At 34.3% G+C, this 19,215-nt stretch overlaps 1 protein-coding gene across 1 annotated transcript in view; it reads right to left on the bottom strand.

Annotated features, from left to right (window-relative positions):
• The window catches only part of LRCH2 (leucine rich repeats and calponin homology domain containing 2), a 105,544-nt gene that overhangs the window by 21,766 nt on the left and 64,563 nt on the right, over nucleotides 1–19,215 (bottom strand). Inside the window, exons 11-14 of the mRNA XM_070290869.1 lie at nucleotides 18,558–18,665; nucleotides 12,858–12,923; nucleotides 3,166–3,214; nucleotides 2,975–3,091 (exon numbers count right to left, since the gene is read on the bottom strand). Coding sequence (XP_070146970.1) covers nucleotides 2,975–3,091; nucleotides 3,166–3,214; nucleotides 12,858–12,923; nucleotides 18,558–18,665 — 340 coding nt within the window. The remainder of the gene's footprint in view (nucleotides 1–2,974; nucleotides 3,092–3,165; nucleotides 3,215–12,857; nucleotides 12,924–18,557; nucleotides 18,666–19,215) is intronic.

Below are 19,215 nucleotides of genomic sequence, written 5' to 3'. Positions count from 1 at the left end.
TTCATACTTTGTTTATATACTAACACATTTCTCTAAGATTTTCTTTTTTAAGGTAATGTATTTTCTGGAATATCCTTACTTTGAGAAATGCAGTGATTTTATTTCAGTAACAATGACGTTAAATTTTATTTACTAGAATTGTAATCTGAACAAGGGTGGCCAAGAGTCTAAAAGAGCTAATATAACTCTCCTACAATGATCTACTTACTCATATAGTTTGACCTAGATTATCTTCTTAATCACATCATCTGGCCAATTATGTTGAAACATTTTTTAATTTCATTTCAGGGGCTTACCTGAAAAACATACCTCCCCAAACCAGTCCCAGCAACTAAGAAACCGGAGAGCTAGAGTTTACACACACACATTTTCAATAAATTTCCTAAATAACAGCATCATGAATAATTTATCATGGGAAACAAACAAAGAAATCCTCTGGTTCAGTCATTTATATGTGCTGGGGTAAAGGTGCACAAAAGCTCTATGTTTCACAACAAAGCAAAGTTAAAGGAGCCATCACTGAGTGAGTTTAGTGAAAATTTGATATGTATCTCTATAGTCAAGGTGAAGTCGCTCAGTCATGTCCGACTCTTTGCAACCCTGTGGACTGTAGCCTACCAGGCTCCTCTGTCCATGGGATTCTCCAGGCAAGAATACTGGAGTGGGTTGCCATTTCCTTCTCCAGGGGATCTTTCCGACCCAGGGATCGCACCCAGGTCTCCCGCATTGGAGGCAGACGTTTTAACCTCTGAGCCACCAGGGAAGCCATCTCTATAGTAGTATACATTAAAGGGTTACTCATAAGATATAATATTGAACTTAATTTAGATATATAGTTAATCTCTATAAAATTATGTTCAATATTATATCTTATGAGTAAGCCTTTTGATTCCTGAGGGATAAGTGATTAAAAGAAATTTTCTTTTTGAAAGAAAGAAACTTCACAGAAATCGACGATATTTTAATCATGAAAACATTGGCAAATCTGAATAACACTTTTGACTTCACTTAGTAGTATCTCAATTTTACAGTTTTTTTAACATCTTAGGAAAAAATTGTTGACATTCAATTTTTTACACTGTCCTAACACTGACATCTTCTGACTATTGAGGAGAACTACATAATTGCTTAAAACATTTCCCAGTAATTGAAGCTTATCTTTGCACCTACTTTATTAACTATAGTAGAAATTCGCATTTGTTGAATGATGATTATGGACTCTTCAAATATTATCTTATTTGATCCCTTAGCAACTTATAAAATGGTAATATTGTGGAAGGTATACTTAAGCCATAGAAAACAAAATATTAAACAAAAATTATTCTAATTAAATCAAACAACTATTTTTTAAGGTTCATTGAGGCTTCCATTAAGACTTTTATTGAGAGTTTTACTTGAGTTACAATAAATTAAAAACACAAAAGTGTTCATTTGGTATTAGGCTATCCACAGTAGATCAACAGGCAGCACAGCATAGGCTCTGGGTTCAATGAACTCAGACGTTTGTTATCCTAAGTGACCTGGAGGATATTACTTAGCCTCTCTGTGCCTTAATTTGCCCATCTATAAAGTAAACATGGTAATAAACGTACTTACTCATAGGGTTGTTATAAAGATTAAATGAGTTGATATTTGTAAAGTAAGTACTTAGAACAGTGCCTGGCACTTACTAACTGCCATATATAAGTATTTTGACAAACAGAATCTGTATGCTTTTACTATACTAATGATCAAATAAATATCAAATCTCTTTTATTAGTTAAAAATATTAAAATTTATACCACATCATCAGTTATTCATCAAGTCTTATCTGTTAACAAATTTCCTTTAGTGCCTTTATTCAAGTTCCATAAACAAAAAGAGGGGACTTTAAATTAATAAATGCCAGAATGTAAATATAACTACAGATTTGTAAAGGGTATTGACCAGGGTTCTATCTAGAATGTCTTTCCCTTTTTCCTTGTGTCTTTTATTTCTTCACTATCTCTCATATTGACCAGGTAACATGAGGCTCATTAAAAGGATCCAGCAGTTATTTGTTGACAGCATAAACTTACACAGACTAAGACATATAACATTTTTGTTTTGGGCATATGATACTACTTCCAAATATATGTTACACATCCATAAAAAGAAAACTGATCAATGTGCATAGAGATTCACTTTTACCAAACTGATAACAGCATGAAATAAGAACTACGTACTTATATATGTATTTATTATTAGACAAAATTAGGTTTGGGGAAACAGAAAAAGTTCACAAAGACAACAAAATTTGCTGAATAGAGCAGGAACTTCTTTTCACTGTTCATTTGAATCAGAAATCCCAATAACAAATTCAAGAGTACTCCAATTCTAATGACTGGTCACTACAATACAGCAGACCTGAATCACAAATAGACAAAAAATATTACAATGTTTACGAAGGTGTATGCAATGAAATTTCATTAAAATTCTGCTAACTAGAAATTTGAGATAATGCAGATGGCCTGAGCCTTTAATTGAGCCAAGACGAAACATCATCCTAAGAAATATATTAAGGTAATAAGAAAATGGGGGAGAGGCTTTTTAGGATAATATAAATAGCATTTATTTACACTGAAACAGTTAAACGCTAATTGTGAAAATGTGTCAACTCTTTATTGAAACAAACTGAATGAAAGACCTTTTTTAGGCAATTCTTTTAAAACATTATTAGATATTGCTACAACAATCAGTGTAGTAAACATTCATATTTCTTGTAAAGTATCTGGCAAATCACAATTCACTCTGATCTACTCTTAATTATTCTGAATTGCTGAAATTTTATGGAAATAACTGGATCATATAATTATACCACATGCATGTAGGAAATCAAGATAACACATTTACTATATTTAACTAGAGAGTTATATTCTGTCATATTAATGTAAAACAAAATGGATAAAATCAAAGCTAATAATTACAAAGTACATTTTATAACTGAATAAAGTACCTTAAAATATTCTTTTCTAATCTGTTTGCTCCGCCTCCTTTCTTCACTCTGCCAGATTATCGGGTGAGATTCTGGCCATTGCTGCTCATCTGTTTGATCCTTTTGATTTTCTAAGGGCTGTAAAATGATAATTTCTTTTAATGAGATAAATGATAAAAAATATTAGATATAACAGCAATTTAATTTCTTACCTGCCATATGAGGGGTGATAATGGTGAATTAACTTCATCTGCTGAGACACTGAAAAATTAAAAATGCCTTAATATTTAAAATATTTAGAATGTATACCTTAAGTATACATTATTAACATTATAAAGTTATCAGTTTTTTCTTTTTACCAGAAATCTAAAGAATTTACCCATGCCTATACTTTGAACTAATAACATAAAACTTTCACAAAATGTATTCAATTCCGAATAACTTATGCTCCTTTAAAAAACATCAAAATGCATTTATTATTTAATCACACCCTATGCATAGAGCATTTCGGCTCTTTTGGGCTCAAAAATAATGCCATATCTAGAGACATATAGTCAAGATATATTATAGGATATTTATAATACTAATTCATTAAAGTGAAAGTGAAGTCGCTCACTCATGTCCGACTCTTTCCGACCACATGGACTGTAGCCTATCAGGCTATTCCGTCCATGGGATTTTCCAGGAAAAAGTGCTGGAATGGATTGCCATTTCCTTCTCCAGGGGATCGTCCCAACCCAGGAATCGAACCCAGGTCTCCCACACTGCAGGCAGATGCTTTACCATCTGAGCCACCAAGGAAGCTCCCAAATCTCGTCAATTAATTCATTACCAAAAACTAAAAAAAAATAATAATAATACAATTTCTTTAGATGATCTGCATGAAACTTCAAGTGACCTAATATAATTGGAGTTCAAAAGAACTCCAATTGAGCCCAAAAGAAATGTAGTATCTAGAGACATATAGTCAAAAAATATTATAGGATATTTATTATATTAATTCATTACCAAAAACTAAAAAAAAAAAAGCAATTTCTTTAGATGATCTGCATGAAACTTCAAGTGACCTAATATAACTGGAGTTCCAAAATAATATATGCTATGTGATAGGAAAGATGAAGATAAATAAAGACTTAAATTTTCAAATTTCATGAAAACAATGAACACACAAATTTGAGAAGCACTATGAACTCCAAGCAAAAAAAAAGAAAATGAAGAATACTACAATAAGATACATCACAATTAAATTAAAAGCAAATGATAAAGATAAAATCTAAAAAGCAGCCAGAGAAAAAAATACACATTAGGTTCAGTGAACTGACAAGAGAGTTCGCACAGGAAACAGCGCAATCCAGAAGACAGGAGAAAAACCTCTTTAAGGTACAAAAAGAAAATGAAATTAACAAATGAGAATTTTATACTAGCAAAGATATTTCAAAAATGAAAGTGAAATACATTTTTTTTTGGCCACACCACGTGGCTTATGGGATCTTAATTCCCTGACCAGGGGTTGAACCCAGCACCACAGCAGTGAAAGCACCAAGTTCTAACCACTGGACCACCAGGGAATTTCCAAGACTTTTTAAAACATTACAGAAACTGAAAGATTCAACATCAGCAGACCAGCAGGAAAAGTAATGTGATAATAGTTCTTTCAGATAGAAGGAAAATGATATACATGGAAATACAGAGCTACACAAAGGAACGAAGGCTACTGGAGATGGTAACTAAAGGGGTAAAGATAGAAGACATTATTCTGATTAAATCTCTTTAAAGAAACAATTGACTATTTAAAGCAAGAATAATAACCACGTAATATCCCACATCCGAGGTCAGGGGTGGTGGCCGAGAGGAGATACCCTGTGTCCAAGGTCAGGGGCGACGGCCATGAGTGCCAGGCTGCGATGGCACAGGAGCGGCCAAGAGGAGCTACGCCGTGTCTGAAGTCAGGGGTAGCGGCCAGGAAGAGCTACCTCCTGCCCGAGGCCAGGGGCAGCAGCCAAGAGGAGCTACACCATGCCCAAAGTCAGGGCGGTGGCCGAGAGGAGCAACCCTACGTCCAAGGAGCAGTGGCTGCGCAGGCGTAGGAGGGCCGAGAGGAGCTACTCCACGTTCAAGGTCAGGAGGGGCAGCGGTGAGGAGATACCCCTCGCCCAAGGTAAGGAGCAGTGGCTACACTTTGCTGGAGCAGCAGTGAAGAGATACCCCACATCCAAGCTAAGAGAAACCCAAGTAAGACGGTAGGTGTTGCAAGAGGGCAGACACACTGAAACCATACTCACAGAAAACTAGTCAATCTGATCACACTAGGATCACAGCCTTGTCTAACTCAATGAAACTAAGCCATGCCCTGGGGGGCCACTCAAGATGGGCGGGTCATGGTGGAGAGGTCTGACAGAATGTGGTCCACTGGAGAAGGGAATGGCAAACCACTTCAGTATTCTTGCCTTGAGAACCCCATGAACGGAATGAAAAGGCAAAATGATAGGATACTGAAAGAGGAATTCCCCAGGTCAGTAGGTGTCCAATATGCTACTGGAGATCAGTGGAGAAATAACTCCAGAAAGAAAGAAGGGATGGAGCCAAAACAAAAACAATAGCCAGTTGTGGATGTGACTGGTGAGAGAAGCAAGGTCTGATGCTGTAAAGAGCAATACTGCATAGGAACCTGGAATGTCAGGTCCAGGAATCAAGGCAAATTGGAAGCGGTCAAACAGGAGATGGCAAGAGAAAACATCGACATTCTAGGTATCAGTGAACTAAAATGGACGGGAATGGTGAATTTAACTCAGATGACCATTATATCTACTACTGTGGGCAGGAATCCCTTAGAAGAAATGGAGTAGCCATCATGGTCAACAAAAGAGTCTGAAATGCAGTACTTGGATGCAATCTCAAAAACAACAGAATGATCTCTGTTCATTTCCAAGGCAAACCATTCAATGTCATGGTAATCCAAGTCTATGCCCCAATCAGTAACGCTGAAGAAACTGAAGTTGAATGGTTTTATGAAGACCTACAAGACCTTTTAAAACTAACACCCAAAAAAGATGTCCTTTTCATTATAGGGGACTGGAATGCAAAGTAGGAACTCAAGAAACATCTGGAGTAACAGGCAAATTTGGTCCTGGAATATGGAATGAAGCAGGGCAAGGCTAATAGAGTTTTCCCAAGAGAACGCACTGGTCATAGCAGACACCCTCTTCCAACAACACAAGAGAAGACTCTACACATGGACATCACCAGATGGTCAACACCAAAATCTGATTGATTATATTCTTTGCAGCCAAAGATGGAGAAGTTCTATACAGTCAACAAAAACAAGACCGGGAACTGACTGTGGCTCAGATCATGAACTCCTTATTGCCAAATTCAGACTTAAATTGAAGAAAGTAGGGAAAACCACTAGACCATTCAGGTATGACCTAAATCAAATTCCTTATGATTATACAGTGGAAGTGAGAAATAGATTTAAGGGCCTAGATCTGATAGAGTGCCTGATGAAGTACGGAATGAGGTTCGTGACATTGTACAGGAGACAGGGATCGAGAACATCCCCATGGAAAAGAAATGCAAAAAAGCAAAATGGCTGTCTGGGGAAGCCTTACAAATGGCTGTGAAAAGAAGAGAAGCGAAAAGCAAAGGAGAAAAGGAAAGATATAAGCATCTGAATGCAGAGTTCCAAAGAATAGCAAGAAGAGATAAGAAAGCCTTCTTCAGCGAACAATGCAAAGAAATAGAGGAAAAGAACAGAATGGGAAAGACTAGAGATCTCTTCAAGAAAATTAGAGATACCAAGGGAACATTTCATGCAAAGATGGGCTCGATAAAGGACAGAAATGGTATGCACCTAACACAAGCAGAAGATATTAAGAAGAGGTGGCAAGAATACACGGAAGAACTGTACAAAAGATATCTTCATGACCTGGATAATCATGATGGTGTGATCACTCACCTAGAGCCAAACATCCTGGAATGAGAAGTCAAGGTGGGACTTAGAAAGCATCGCTACGAACAAAGCTAGTGGAGGTGATGGAATTCTAGTAGAGCTATTTCAAATCCTGAAAGATGATGCTGTGAAAGTGCTGCACTCAATATGCCAGCAAATTTGGAACACTCAGCAGTGGCCACAGGACTGGAAAAGGTCAGTTTTCATTCCAATCCCAAAGAAAGGCAATGCCAAAGAATGCTCAAACTATCATACAATTACACTCATCTCACATGCTAGTAAAGTAATGCTCAAAATTCTCCAAGCCAGGCTTCAGCAATACGTGAACCGTGAACTCCCTGATGTTCAAGCTGGTTTTAGAAAAGGCAGAGGAACCAGAGATCAAATTGCCAACATCCGCTGGATCATGGAAAAAGCAAGAGAGTTCCAGAAAAACATCTATTTCTGCTTTATTGACTATGCCAAAGCCTTTGACTGTGTGGATCACAATAAACTGTGGAAAATTCTGAAAGAGATGGGAATACCAGACCACCTGACCTGCCTCTTGAGAAACCTATATGTAGGTCAGGAAGCAACAGTTAGAAGTGGACATGGAACAACCAACTGGTTCCAAATAGGAAAAGGAGTATGTCAAGGCTGTATACTGTCACCCTGCTTATTTAACTTCTATGCAGAGTACATCATGAGAAACGCTGGGCTGGAAGAAGCACAAGCTAGAATCAAGATGGCTGGGAGAAATACCAATAACCTCAGATATGCAGATGACACCACCCTTATGGCAGAAAGTGAAGAGGAACTAAAAAGCCTCTTGATGAAAGTGAAAGAGGAGAGTGAAAAAGTTGGCTTAAAGCTCAACATTCAGAAAACGAAGATCATTGCATCTGGTCCCATCACTTCATGGGAAATAGATGAGGAAACAGTGGAAACAGTGACAGACTTTATTTTTTTGGGCTCCAGGGTCACTGCGGATGGTGATTGCAGCCATGAAATTAAAAGACACTTACTCCTTGGAAGGAAAGTTATGACCAGCCTAGATAGCTTATTGAAAAGCAGAGACATTACTTTGGCAACAAAGGTCCGTCTAGTCAAGGCTATGGTTTTTCCAGTAGTTATGTATAGATGTGAGAGTTGGACTGTGAAGAAAGCTGAGCACCGAAGAATTGATGCTTTTGAACTGTGGTGTTGGAGAAGAAGACTCTAGAGTCCCATGGGCTGCAAGGAGATCCAACCAGTCTGTTCTAAAGGAGATCAGTCCTAGGTGGTTTTGGAAGGAATGATGCTGAAGCTGAAACTCCAGTACTTTGGCCACCTCATGTGAAGAGTTGACTCATTGGAAAAGACTCTGATGCTGGGAGGGCTTGGGGGCAGGAGGAAAAGGGGACGACAGAGGATGAGATGGCTGGATGGCATCACTGACTCGATGGATGTGAGTTTGAGTGAAGTCCAGGAGTTGATGATGAACAGGGAGGCCTGGCATGCTGCGATTCATGGGTTCACAAAGAGTCGGACACAACTGAGTAACTGAACTGAACTGAACTGATGTTAACACAAATGTAAAACATATGGCAACAATATTGCAAAGGCCAGGAGGGAAGAAATAGAAGTATACTCTTTTTCTTATCCAATATATATATGCATAATAGCACTTAAAGGTAGACTGTCATAAATTACATATACTTTAAACCTTAAAACAATCACTAACATAACAACTAGTTATGTCTAATAAGCCCACAACAGAGATAAATAGGAATTTCAAAATATAATTCAAAAGACAGGAGAAAAAGATGGAAGATATCTAAAAATAATGCATAAGACAAAAATTAAACACCTAATAATACAGTAGACTTAAATCCATTAATATAAGTAGTTTCAATTAAATATTAAAAATCCTAAGAGTGCAATTAAAAATCAGATTGTCAGATTTGATAGAAAAGATACTACCATATGCTAACAATAAGAAACTGCCTTTCTCCATAAAGACACAAATAGGTTAAATGTAAAAGGAAGAAGAAAGATATATCATATAAACACTAAGAAAGAAATTAAACTAGAAGAAAGCTGAGGTGACTATATAATATCAGGGAAGTATACTTCAGAGCAAAGAATATAACCAGCGGACTTCCCTGGTGGTCCAATGGTTAAGAGTCTGTGCATCCTTTGAAGCACGCATGGGTTTAATCCCTGATTGAGGAACTAAGACCCTGTACACCACACACAAAAACGCCACCCTAACCAGGAATATTTAAAAAGTCATTTTATAAAGACAAAGATGTAAATTCACCAAAAGGACATTATAATCCTAAACATTTATGTATTTAATAACAGCTTTAGAATATATGAAGGAAAAATGAAAGAACTTTAAAGAGCAAGACAAATCCACAGTGTTGGAAATTTCAAATAGTCTCCTCTTAGTAATTGATAAAAACAACACTGTAATGCACCCAGGTGGTGGTGGGGTGGTGAAGACAAACAATGAACAAATAAAGAAGTCTGAGATATAAATAATAAAGTACTGAGAATGTCAGACGGTAAAAAAGTATATATTTACAATGTCAGACAGTACTAAGTTCTGTGGAGAAAAGTAAAGCAGGGCATGCAAAAAGGGAAGAAGGAATGGGGAAGGGATGCTCTTTTATCTAAGTTGTCCAGGGAATCTCTTGCTGAAGCAATGAAAGTTGAGCAGAAACGTAAAGACAAGGGAATAAGCCATATGATTTTCTGAGAGGAAATCATTTCAATAGAGGCAAAAGCTTTGAGAGGGTGGGAAACCTGGTGTATTGCGAGTCAACAAGGAGGCCAGCATAACTAGAGAAGGATTAACAAGCAGGAAGAACAAGGCAAGAGGAACACAGTAGGGAGCCAAATAATGCAGAGGTTCACAAGTCCTTAAAGGACCCTGGTTTTCATTCTGAATGAAATGAGAGATCATTAGAAAATTCTGAAGAACGACATGATGTAACTTACATTTTAAAAATATCAAACTGATTCTTCTTTTTTTTCAATTGAAAACAGACTAGAGAAAAGCAAAGATGGAAAGGAGACTTGATAGAAGGCTGTTAGAACTGAAGTAAGAGATTTCTAGGGCTGGGGTGATACGTGTGGAAGTGGTAAGACATGATAAGATTCTGGGCATATTTTGAAGGTAGAGTCAACAGGAGGTGCTAAAGGATTAGTTATGGAATGTGAAAGAAAGTGACAAGTTACAGATGACTCTGAGGTCTTTGAGCTGAGCAACTATTAATAGAAGGATGGAGCTGACATTTTCTGAAATGGGGAAAAATGCAAGAAGAGTTAAGTTTTGAGGGACAAAGTGAATGATTAAAAGTGCTATTTGGGAAGGTTAAGTCTCAAATGCATCATACATCCTAGCGGAGCTGTTGAGTAGGTAACAGGCAATGCAACTCTGCTGTGTGTGTGTATGTATATACATACATATGCACACAGAAATACACATGCACATGCAAATGTTCATGCATATATATAGAAAACTGGTTTAAGGGGAAAATACCAAAATATTAAGACTTGTCATCTCTGGGGAGTAGGATAACAGATGATTCTTTTTTTCCTTTATGACAAAATTTTCCTATTTTTAAACAATAAAGCTACATTATTCTTATAAACAGGAAAAAACTAAAATTTTGTTTTGTTTTTAAAGAAGAAATTAGGTGACTGTTCTGAAAATGAGAAAAGTGACAGTAAGAGTTCTGTAAAGAAAAGGCCAAGATTGAAAATCACCATTTTGAAGTTTGGGTAATTGGGGCTTTCTCAAGAGAATGTTAGGAACCTGGTGAAAAAGCTTAAGATAGAAATGAAAGAAACTGACAATGTATGGAAAAAAGTACTACAATACTGTAAAGTAATTAGCCTCCAATTAAACTAAATTAAAAAAAGAAAGAAACTGGGAAGGAAGGTAATAACAGAAACTTCAAGGACAAAAACATGTAAGATAAAGAATCAGTATTCAAAAAGGGAGAGAGTGGGTTAAATCCAGTTTAATGCAGAAGATATAGGAGATGAGGGCTCAATCCCTGGGTCATGAAGATCTCCTGGAGGAAGAAATGGCAATCCATTCCAGCATTCTTGCCAGAAGAATCCCATGGACAGAGGAGCCTGGTGGGCTACAATCCATGGGGTCACAAAGAGTTGGAAATGACTGAGTGACTGAGCACACACATGCACACAAGTGAAATTTGAGACAGCTGAATGTTTCTCGATTTGGGTATAAAAAGTTATCTTATGCCTGAACTGAATTCTAAAAGCCTAAGTGAAAAATGGAAGAAGAAGGGGAAATTCCAGCAGAAACACCAGGACACAGAACACAGAGATGTGAAATCATGTTGGAATAAAGGAAGGAGCACTACGGTTCCTAGCTGTAAAAGGTGCCAGTGCAAGAGTACACAGGCTGAGGCTTTCAAGCTAGGCAGAAACTCACTTCAATCTTATGGGTTAAGCCAAACATTTTAAGCTTTATCCTAAAAGTTAGAAAAAGAAGATTAATAACTTGGAAACACATAGTCAGGCCTGTACTTTAGAACCATCACTCTTACACCATTAGCACAGAAAACAAATTTAAAGGTAGGCCAAACTTGAGAAACAAGGTTTGGCTGCGAACTGTTGCAGTAGTCCAGGCAGAAAAGACAGGGCCTGAGCCAACATAACTGCAACAGGAATGGAGAGGTTGAGACAGATGCAAATAATGTTAAGAAGCTAAGATGCAAATAACGTTAAGAAGCTAAAGTCTTCTGTGACTGACTGGATTGGGAAGAATGTGTAAGAGAAAGCAATTTCCAATGATTCCAAAGTTGACTATATAAACAGTGGCACATTCACTCAAGGTGCACTATACAGGAGAAGAAATAGATTTGGGAAAAGTAAGTCTAGTTTGGATTGTAAGGTAGTTTGGAAAAGACATCAGTGAAATGTATGCATCTGGAGAAAGCAAGCTGTTCTTGTTTCCAAACATTAAAAGTTGGGGTTCTGAAGCCAGACATCCTGGGTTTAAATTCTCACTATACCATTTACTAGCTGTGTGACCCTGAAAAGCTATGGCAATTTCTGAGCCTCAGTTTCTCACCTATAAAATGGGGATGACAATAGCAACAACTTCATAAGTTATTATGAGGATTAAATGAGATCATACAGCTAAAGCACTAAGAAGAGTATACATACAACAACCATTTAACAAATGTTAATTCTCTCTCTGTGTTATTCTGTACCCATACCCTAGCCTTCAACTTTTATATTCCCACAGGAATAACTCAGAAGTTGAGGTTGGTGCAAATTTTCAAACCAACAAAAAGAATAAATAGAAACTTTCAAGGTCTTCTAGTTCTCTGGAATTCATATACCTGGATTTAGACCATGTATTCATACAGAAGAAGTAAATAAAACCTAATTAAAAATAAGTTAAAAAGTGAACTATAACATAGAGAACAAATACAATCAATGATAATACATTATTCCTGACCATAACAGTAATACAATAAATGTCTGCTAAATGGATAAATATTGAGAACAAGAGGAGAAGGAGGTAAGAGAATGAGATGGTTGGATAGTGTCATCAACACAATGGACACAAGTCTGAGCAAACTCAGGAAGATAGTGAAGGACAGGAAAGCCTGGTGTAGTGCAGTTCATAGCATTTCAAAGAGTAGGACATAGCGACTGAACAACAACAATAAATGGATAAATGATTCTGTCATCAAAACAAAATGCAGGTATGCGCACAAAAAGTTTAAGTTGGCATTCTTGCATTTGTTTACATCAAAAGTCAATTTAACTTGTGTTGTATAATACATTAAAAAAACATTTTAAAAGCCATTTCTTCTTTAAATTATCTCATTATATTAAATTGATATCAATTATTCTATTAAAGCCTACATATAGGAACATTACTGTCAAATGATCAACTCTCATTATATAATATTAACCATAAGAACTAAGATATTTTTATACCTCTTTTCGCATTCCATAGTTTGTTTTGGCTTGTTTCTTATGACATAAGTTGAATGATTAAGAATCCTAGAAATAAATCAGCACATTAATTTCATAATATATTAAAGAGAATAGTATATATACATGATATAAAAATGTTGATAATAAACTGCATCTGGTCCATGAAGATCTTTGCTAGAAAACAATATTTAAATATTATTTAGATCAGATGCCCATAAGTTCACTGGCTATTATGAAGGAATGAAGCTCACCAATTCTTCCATGCATTTTCTTTTATAAAACCTTTTTCGAGGCTTGGATATTTTCCAGCCATGTTATTTTCCTGTGCATATCTAACTTTTGGCTGAGATAGAAAATAAAGAGATGCAGATTGTTTAAGTATCATCATAACTGATTTCATTTTTCCCAGCATAGCAAATGATACGGCCATGTAGATATAATAAACAATCATTTTGCCAAATAATAAACCTTAATTCCAAATGCAAAGCCAGTGCTAAAGTTCAATTCTTTAAAAAAATCCACAAGTCTATAAAACTTTTAATAACAGAATGAAACAATATATTTGAAGAAAATCAAAAAAAGAAAGAAAAATAAAGAGTGATAAACCATTACATAAGAGAACCATTTGTTCATAATTTTATATAATTCTAAGTATTGATCTCAAAGTCAAAAGCAATGAACAATGATCTATCTTTAATATAAGTAACTAATATATTTGAGTTAATATTTATCTATTTACTATGGATATAAATGTTAATTTTCAATTTTAAAGTTTAGTTTTATAAGGAGTAGAATATCTGCCTTTTATTCAAAATAATATAATCGGATGTCAACTATCAAAGGAATACAGAGAAGAAGAGAATTTCAAATTAAAGACGCATATTGACTATTAAAATATATAATGAAATAAATATGTTCATAACTCCAGAAAGATGGTTTCATAAAGAAACCAATTTCCATCACCCCAGTTTTTTCTCACTAGCTAAGATCTAGTAGAGCCTCAACAGGAGGAAGCTACAGCGAGAGGCAAATGACCAGTATCACACACAAAGCAGTGTAGCTTTGCACCAAGTAATTTCTAGATTACTGACACCTTTATCCTTCTTTGTGTGGACAGGCACTAAAATTGTATTGAATCCCCAAATGCAGAGGAATTTAGATAATAAAATATCTAAGAACATCAGGAAAAAAATACATCATTAAAGAGTAATTTTTTAAAGAGGAAGTGAATCCTAAGAATTCTCTTCACATGGAAAAATATTTTTTCTGTTTCTTTAGTTCTGTGTATGAAATGATGGATGTTCACTAAACTGCTTATGATAATGATTTCATGATTTATGGAAGTCAAATCATTATACCAAACACCTTATACAAGGCTGCATGTTCATTATATCTCGATAAAACTGAAAGAGTAAAAAATTGATTTAAAAAGGAAATGTATCCTTTTTAGCACTGCAAAGTATCCTTGGAGAGGGTGAGGGTCAGAATTATTCCCTTGGAAGGGGGCGTCAAACTACAATGCCCTCCACTGCAGTAAATTTGGAATTCTCCCCACACCACACACACTAGTAGTGTGTGACTACTGATGTGCATGAGTCACATTAGAGGAGAAAGAAAAATGTTGAGCTCTACTTACTGATAAAATATATTTTATATTGAAAATTCTCTGAAAAATTTTACTCTGTACATTGATATTTAATGTTTTACTGTGTGATACTCAGAGTCAAAAGAAATGTTCGTTTTATCTAAATATCTATTCTAGATTATTAAAACACTTCCATAATCCAGGTACCAATACTGAATTTTAGGTAAAAGAGTATATATATAATTCAGCTGCATCAACCTGGCCACTTAATACTTAAGGTGTCCACAAACTCTAGATACCTTGATGCACGTCCTGCTGCTCTGGTCCTCTGGAAGAATTTTTCACTGAATGATGCTCTATAACATAAAGGCCTCCGTCTGTATTCATATTTCACGTACATCAACCAAACCAAAAGATGGAAGAAGTAAGATGTTTTGGGAGAGGATAGGGAAGTCATTAGTAAAGCAAGCAGAAAAGAAAGAATGGATAGATTTTAAGGGTTGAGAGAACTACCTAATTAGTTATAACAAGCTAGAAGTTAACATGATGCTCCTCAAATTAAGAGTTCATATGATCAGAAAAAGAAAAAAAATCACATGAAAAAGTAATGTACATAATTTCTATAATTCAAAACTAAAATACTAAACTGCTCAAAATCTGATTTTGCTTTACATGATCCATAATTAATTATACTTCAATATAACTTTTCATAATTACTTTTTAAAATTGAACTGTATTACATAGTACTCAGAAGTACATCTTTCCACAGTAAGTAAAAACTCTCAGGACACACATAAAAGCAAATCAAATACTTATTAAAAGTAAATATGTATTAGAAAATACTACAGAATAAGCTAACAGGAATGAACATGCTATGGGGAACCAATCAACTGAAGCTATTCATTGCAAAAGTCTTCATATAATCGTTTCTTTAGCATGAAAATTAAATTTTAAGAAGCCAGCTAAACATTTACTTAATAAGCCACACAGTAAGAAAATCAGTATAAGAAAGAGCAGCAGCCACTTCTCTAATACTAAGATACCCACTTCTCTAATACTAAGATACATAAGTAGAGTTGGTGGAAATTTGAAGAATTGGTTAAATAATTTACAGAGCAATATTATTTTAAGATAATAGTTTTTTATTTAACTTCCAAAATTATAGTAAAAATAAAATTTTGATTTGTGGAACAACTATTTTAATATAGACAAGGTCACTGACTCAAGGGGACTTCAACACGCTCAAATACAAGTAAAAATAATCCAATCTTTTAAGAAAGAGGATAAAGATTAGCTTTTAAAAATTTAACAATAAACTGTCAATATTAAGTAGTTTACTATATGCATCTCAATTAGACAAAGAAGGGCAGTCTTCTAAATAACTAGGCTTCAGACTTTGAACACTTAGGATTTATCTACTTGATGGTTTACTTGGTGATCTCTTTTCCCACCCTTTTTGATTACTAATTCTATGCAACATTCTCTTGTTATTTTCCTAGGATAGTTCCATCTACCAAGTACTAGTATAAACCTTATAAAAGAATTACATATATCTCTTAAAAAAAAGTGTAAACTAAAGTGGCAAAGCTGCTCTAAGAAAGTCATCACTGAACTCAACATAAGCTGTTTTTAAATTCCCTCTAATTTTGAAACAATGGCTGGCTTCTTTTAGATTTAGCTGAGAGTTAACACTGCATTTACTTTCCATTAATAGCTAGCTAAGAACAGCTAAACAGTAAGCATACAGTCAAAGTAGAAATCCTAAGTGGTACTTCTTGCTATACAAGAATAATCTTACCCCAGATAAATTATTTTAAATCAATACTAACAATAAATAAACAAAAATATTGCAATGATTATATTAAAACTTAAAAAGAAATATTAAAACTTCTGGTTGATTTGCAATTTTAAATAGCATTTCAGATTCTTCATCTAATAAAGCTAGAATCTAAAATGATACTTTGTGAAAGGGGAAATCTACAACCAGAGAAGGTATAAAAACTCAAATCCTCTAAGGAATATATTCTTTTAAAAGATTACTTTTGTCTTTTAGACTAACTCAAATTTATGTGTTGTAACAGTAAACAACAATTTAATATCTAAATCTAAGAGATATAAGCAATAGCAGGATATTTTAGAAGGAAGGATGATATGATTTAATGGAGAAAATAATAGATTCAGCATAAGATAATTCTGAGCCCAGTTTAAGTTTAGCCATGAACAGAATTGGTTAGGAATGTAAATTGTCTATAGATTACACATTTTAAAAGTAAAATGTACTCCTTACTTTATGTCCAGATATCATAAAATTTTAATGCCTTCAAAAATTAGACATAGTTATTATAATATTAATGTCACTGATTATTAATCCAAAAAGCTCTTATATTTATATGCACTAACATCTGAAAAGGAATGGAGAAACAGTTCAGAGAAAGAAATTAATTTTGCATAAATTTCAAAAATAACAAAAATTATGTACAGAGAACATATTAACTAAGTTAATGGTTCATACTAGCTTTAAATTTGATCTCATTTTCAAGTAATTAACCAGTAACAGTATTAACAAATACCTACTATGTACAAGGCAGAGCTAGGTACTGCTTTGTACTTATTACAAACTATCAAAAACCAAGACCTATGAAACATCATTTGATATATTTAGGTTGAAAGAGTAATTTAAGTCAGAGGGATAGATGTAAAACTATACAATAGGAGAAAACTGAAAATATAGAAATGATATATATGGCTATATTAAAATCTAAAATTATACACGCAAATGCAATTCTGGACATGAGGGAAATACATATTGTTGTGGGTTCTTATAAAATCAATATTCTCTGTTCATAATGATAAATGCAATTTTTTCACCTGCCAAGTAGGGGAGGTAGAAAATTTAACTACTTTATAAGCTACATAGAGCAGGTGGTGGCTTGCTTCATCATACCTCTTAAACCAACGGGACCATCAATACTTTAATTTTACTTAAGGGAGGAAAATACATACAACCTCATAAGTAGTCAATTTTTAAAAAGGCCCATTAGAAATGAAACACAGGAAAGATTAAAAGATAAGCTTCAAAAAGGATGACAGAAAAGCATGACAGAAAGTTATGACAGAAGAACAATGTCAATTGGGAATGAGGGTCCATTAGATATAGAAGGGATAAAGATATTTTCTAGTATGGTTTTTAATTCTATACATGTAGTAGCAGTGCAAAAAGAGATACATAGTGGTCATTTTAAAAACTATTATAGTGGCCCCTAATACCACACATCAGTCATTGAATAAGTTTTAATAGTAATTATTTTTCAAAACATCTTTAAGCAAATGCCAACATACTTTTTTAAACATCCTAAAACATGGTCCTGTGATCCATAAACATTTATTGCTTTGAATATGTAAAAAATATAACAGTTATCCAAGTTAAAGGCACCAAAATTATTCTTTTAATTTTCTCAAAACAAACAAACAAAATCTCAATTCTGCTTTATGATTTCAAAATTATTAACATAAATGTAGCACTCTCAGTACATGAAGATGGCAATAACAGCCAACCCTCAGCAGCACGCAGAACCTTCTCTGTATAAAAAATGGACTTGCACTGATTTTATACTCATTAACACAAGGTCCTGCTCATTGCCAATAACATGCCTAGCCAGAGGGAGAAATGCTCCTTGACCAAGACACAGACTAAAGTGAACCTGTGATTCTCAAACTGTCACACTGATTTAATCAGTGATTATGTAATTCAATTTTAAGGAGTTTACACATATCCTGAGTAACTCAAAATCAGATAAAAAGCACACTATATACTTGTGACATGTACTTAGAAAAAATGCTTATAACATATAATGCTATTGTTAGCTAAGATGAATATCAATTATTATTATTTAGTACAAAGGAATAAAAAAGATACTTAAGCAATAAATAGAATGACTATATGAGTATAAATTATTCTGTTAATTATATATGTAATTTTATATTTCTTTCCTAAGTATTTCCTATTGTCTTTTACTAGATGGTCTTCTTGTTTACTGTTTATTTGACAATCTTTAAATATAAAATTTAATGATTATAAAATTTTCCCATATAAATCTCATTACTGAAAAAAATACCTGTTCTTCTGCTCTTGCTGCAATAACTGAACAGCTATTTTCCTCAAATCAGTTACTTCCTTCAAACCATCATCCTCTTCCTCAGCAAGTAGTTGTTCTTTCCCAAGTCTGAAAGGTAACATAAACGTGATTATCCAAAAAGTAAGGCAGATGATATTTTATGCCAGCTTTCAGATGGAGAAACCATTTTTTGTTTTTACTAGCATGTGAAATGTTCTTTTATTTAAAATGTTAAAATAAGAAATAAAGAATATTGAAGGAATATAAAAACATATTAATATCTATCCTCTCTACTCAATAGGAAATGTCACATTCTGGTTATATTAATATAATTAATGGCTAACAAAGTAAACTGCATTACCATTTTGTAATTTCTGAAATGTGAAATGGCCACAGTAAAACAATGCATATTCTCCATCTTGAGTATAATAAGGACCACAGAGCTCTATTTGGCCTATCTTTAGGAAAAAATAGAAAATGTTATGAAAATTTTTTATTTTATCACCACTCTGCTTTTATCAGTTCATTTATTTTGATTTTTAAAATCTCTGTATAAAATGTTTAAGTAGTAGAAACGCAAATAGATTCAGATAAGATTGGAAAATCTGCCCAAAAAATTCATTAAAATATATGTATCTTTTTTGTCATTTAAAAAGAA

This window comes from Ovis canadensis, chromosome X (genome assembly GCF_042477335.2).
Source record: "Ovis canadensis isolate MfBH-ARS-UI-01 breed Bighorn chromosome X, ARS-UI_OviCan_v2, whole genome shotgun sequence".
NCBI lineage: Eukaryota > Metazoa > Chordata > Mammalia > Artiodactyla > Bovidae > Ovis > Ovis canadensis.
The sequence above is the reverse complement of the archived record's forward strand: the minus strand, read 5'-3'. Positions and strand labels throughout refer to the sequence as shown.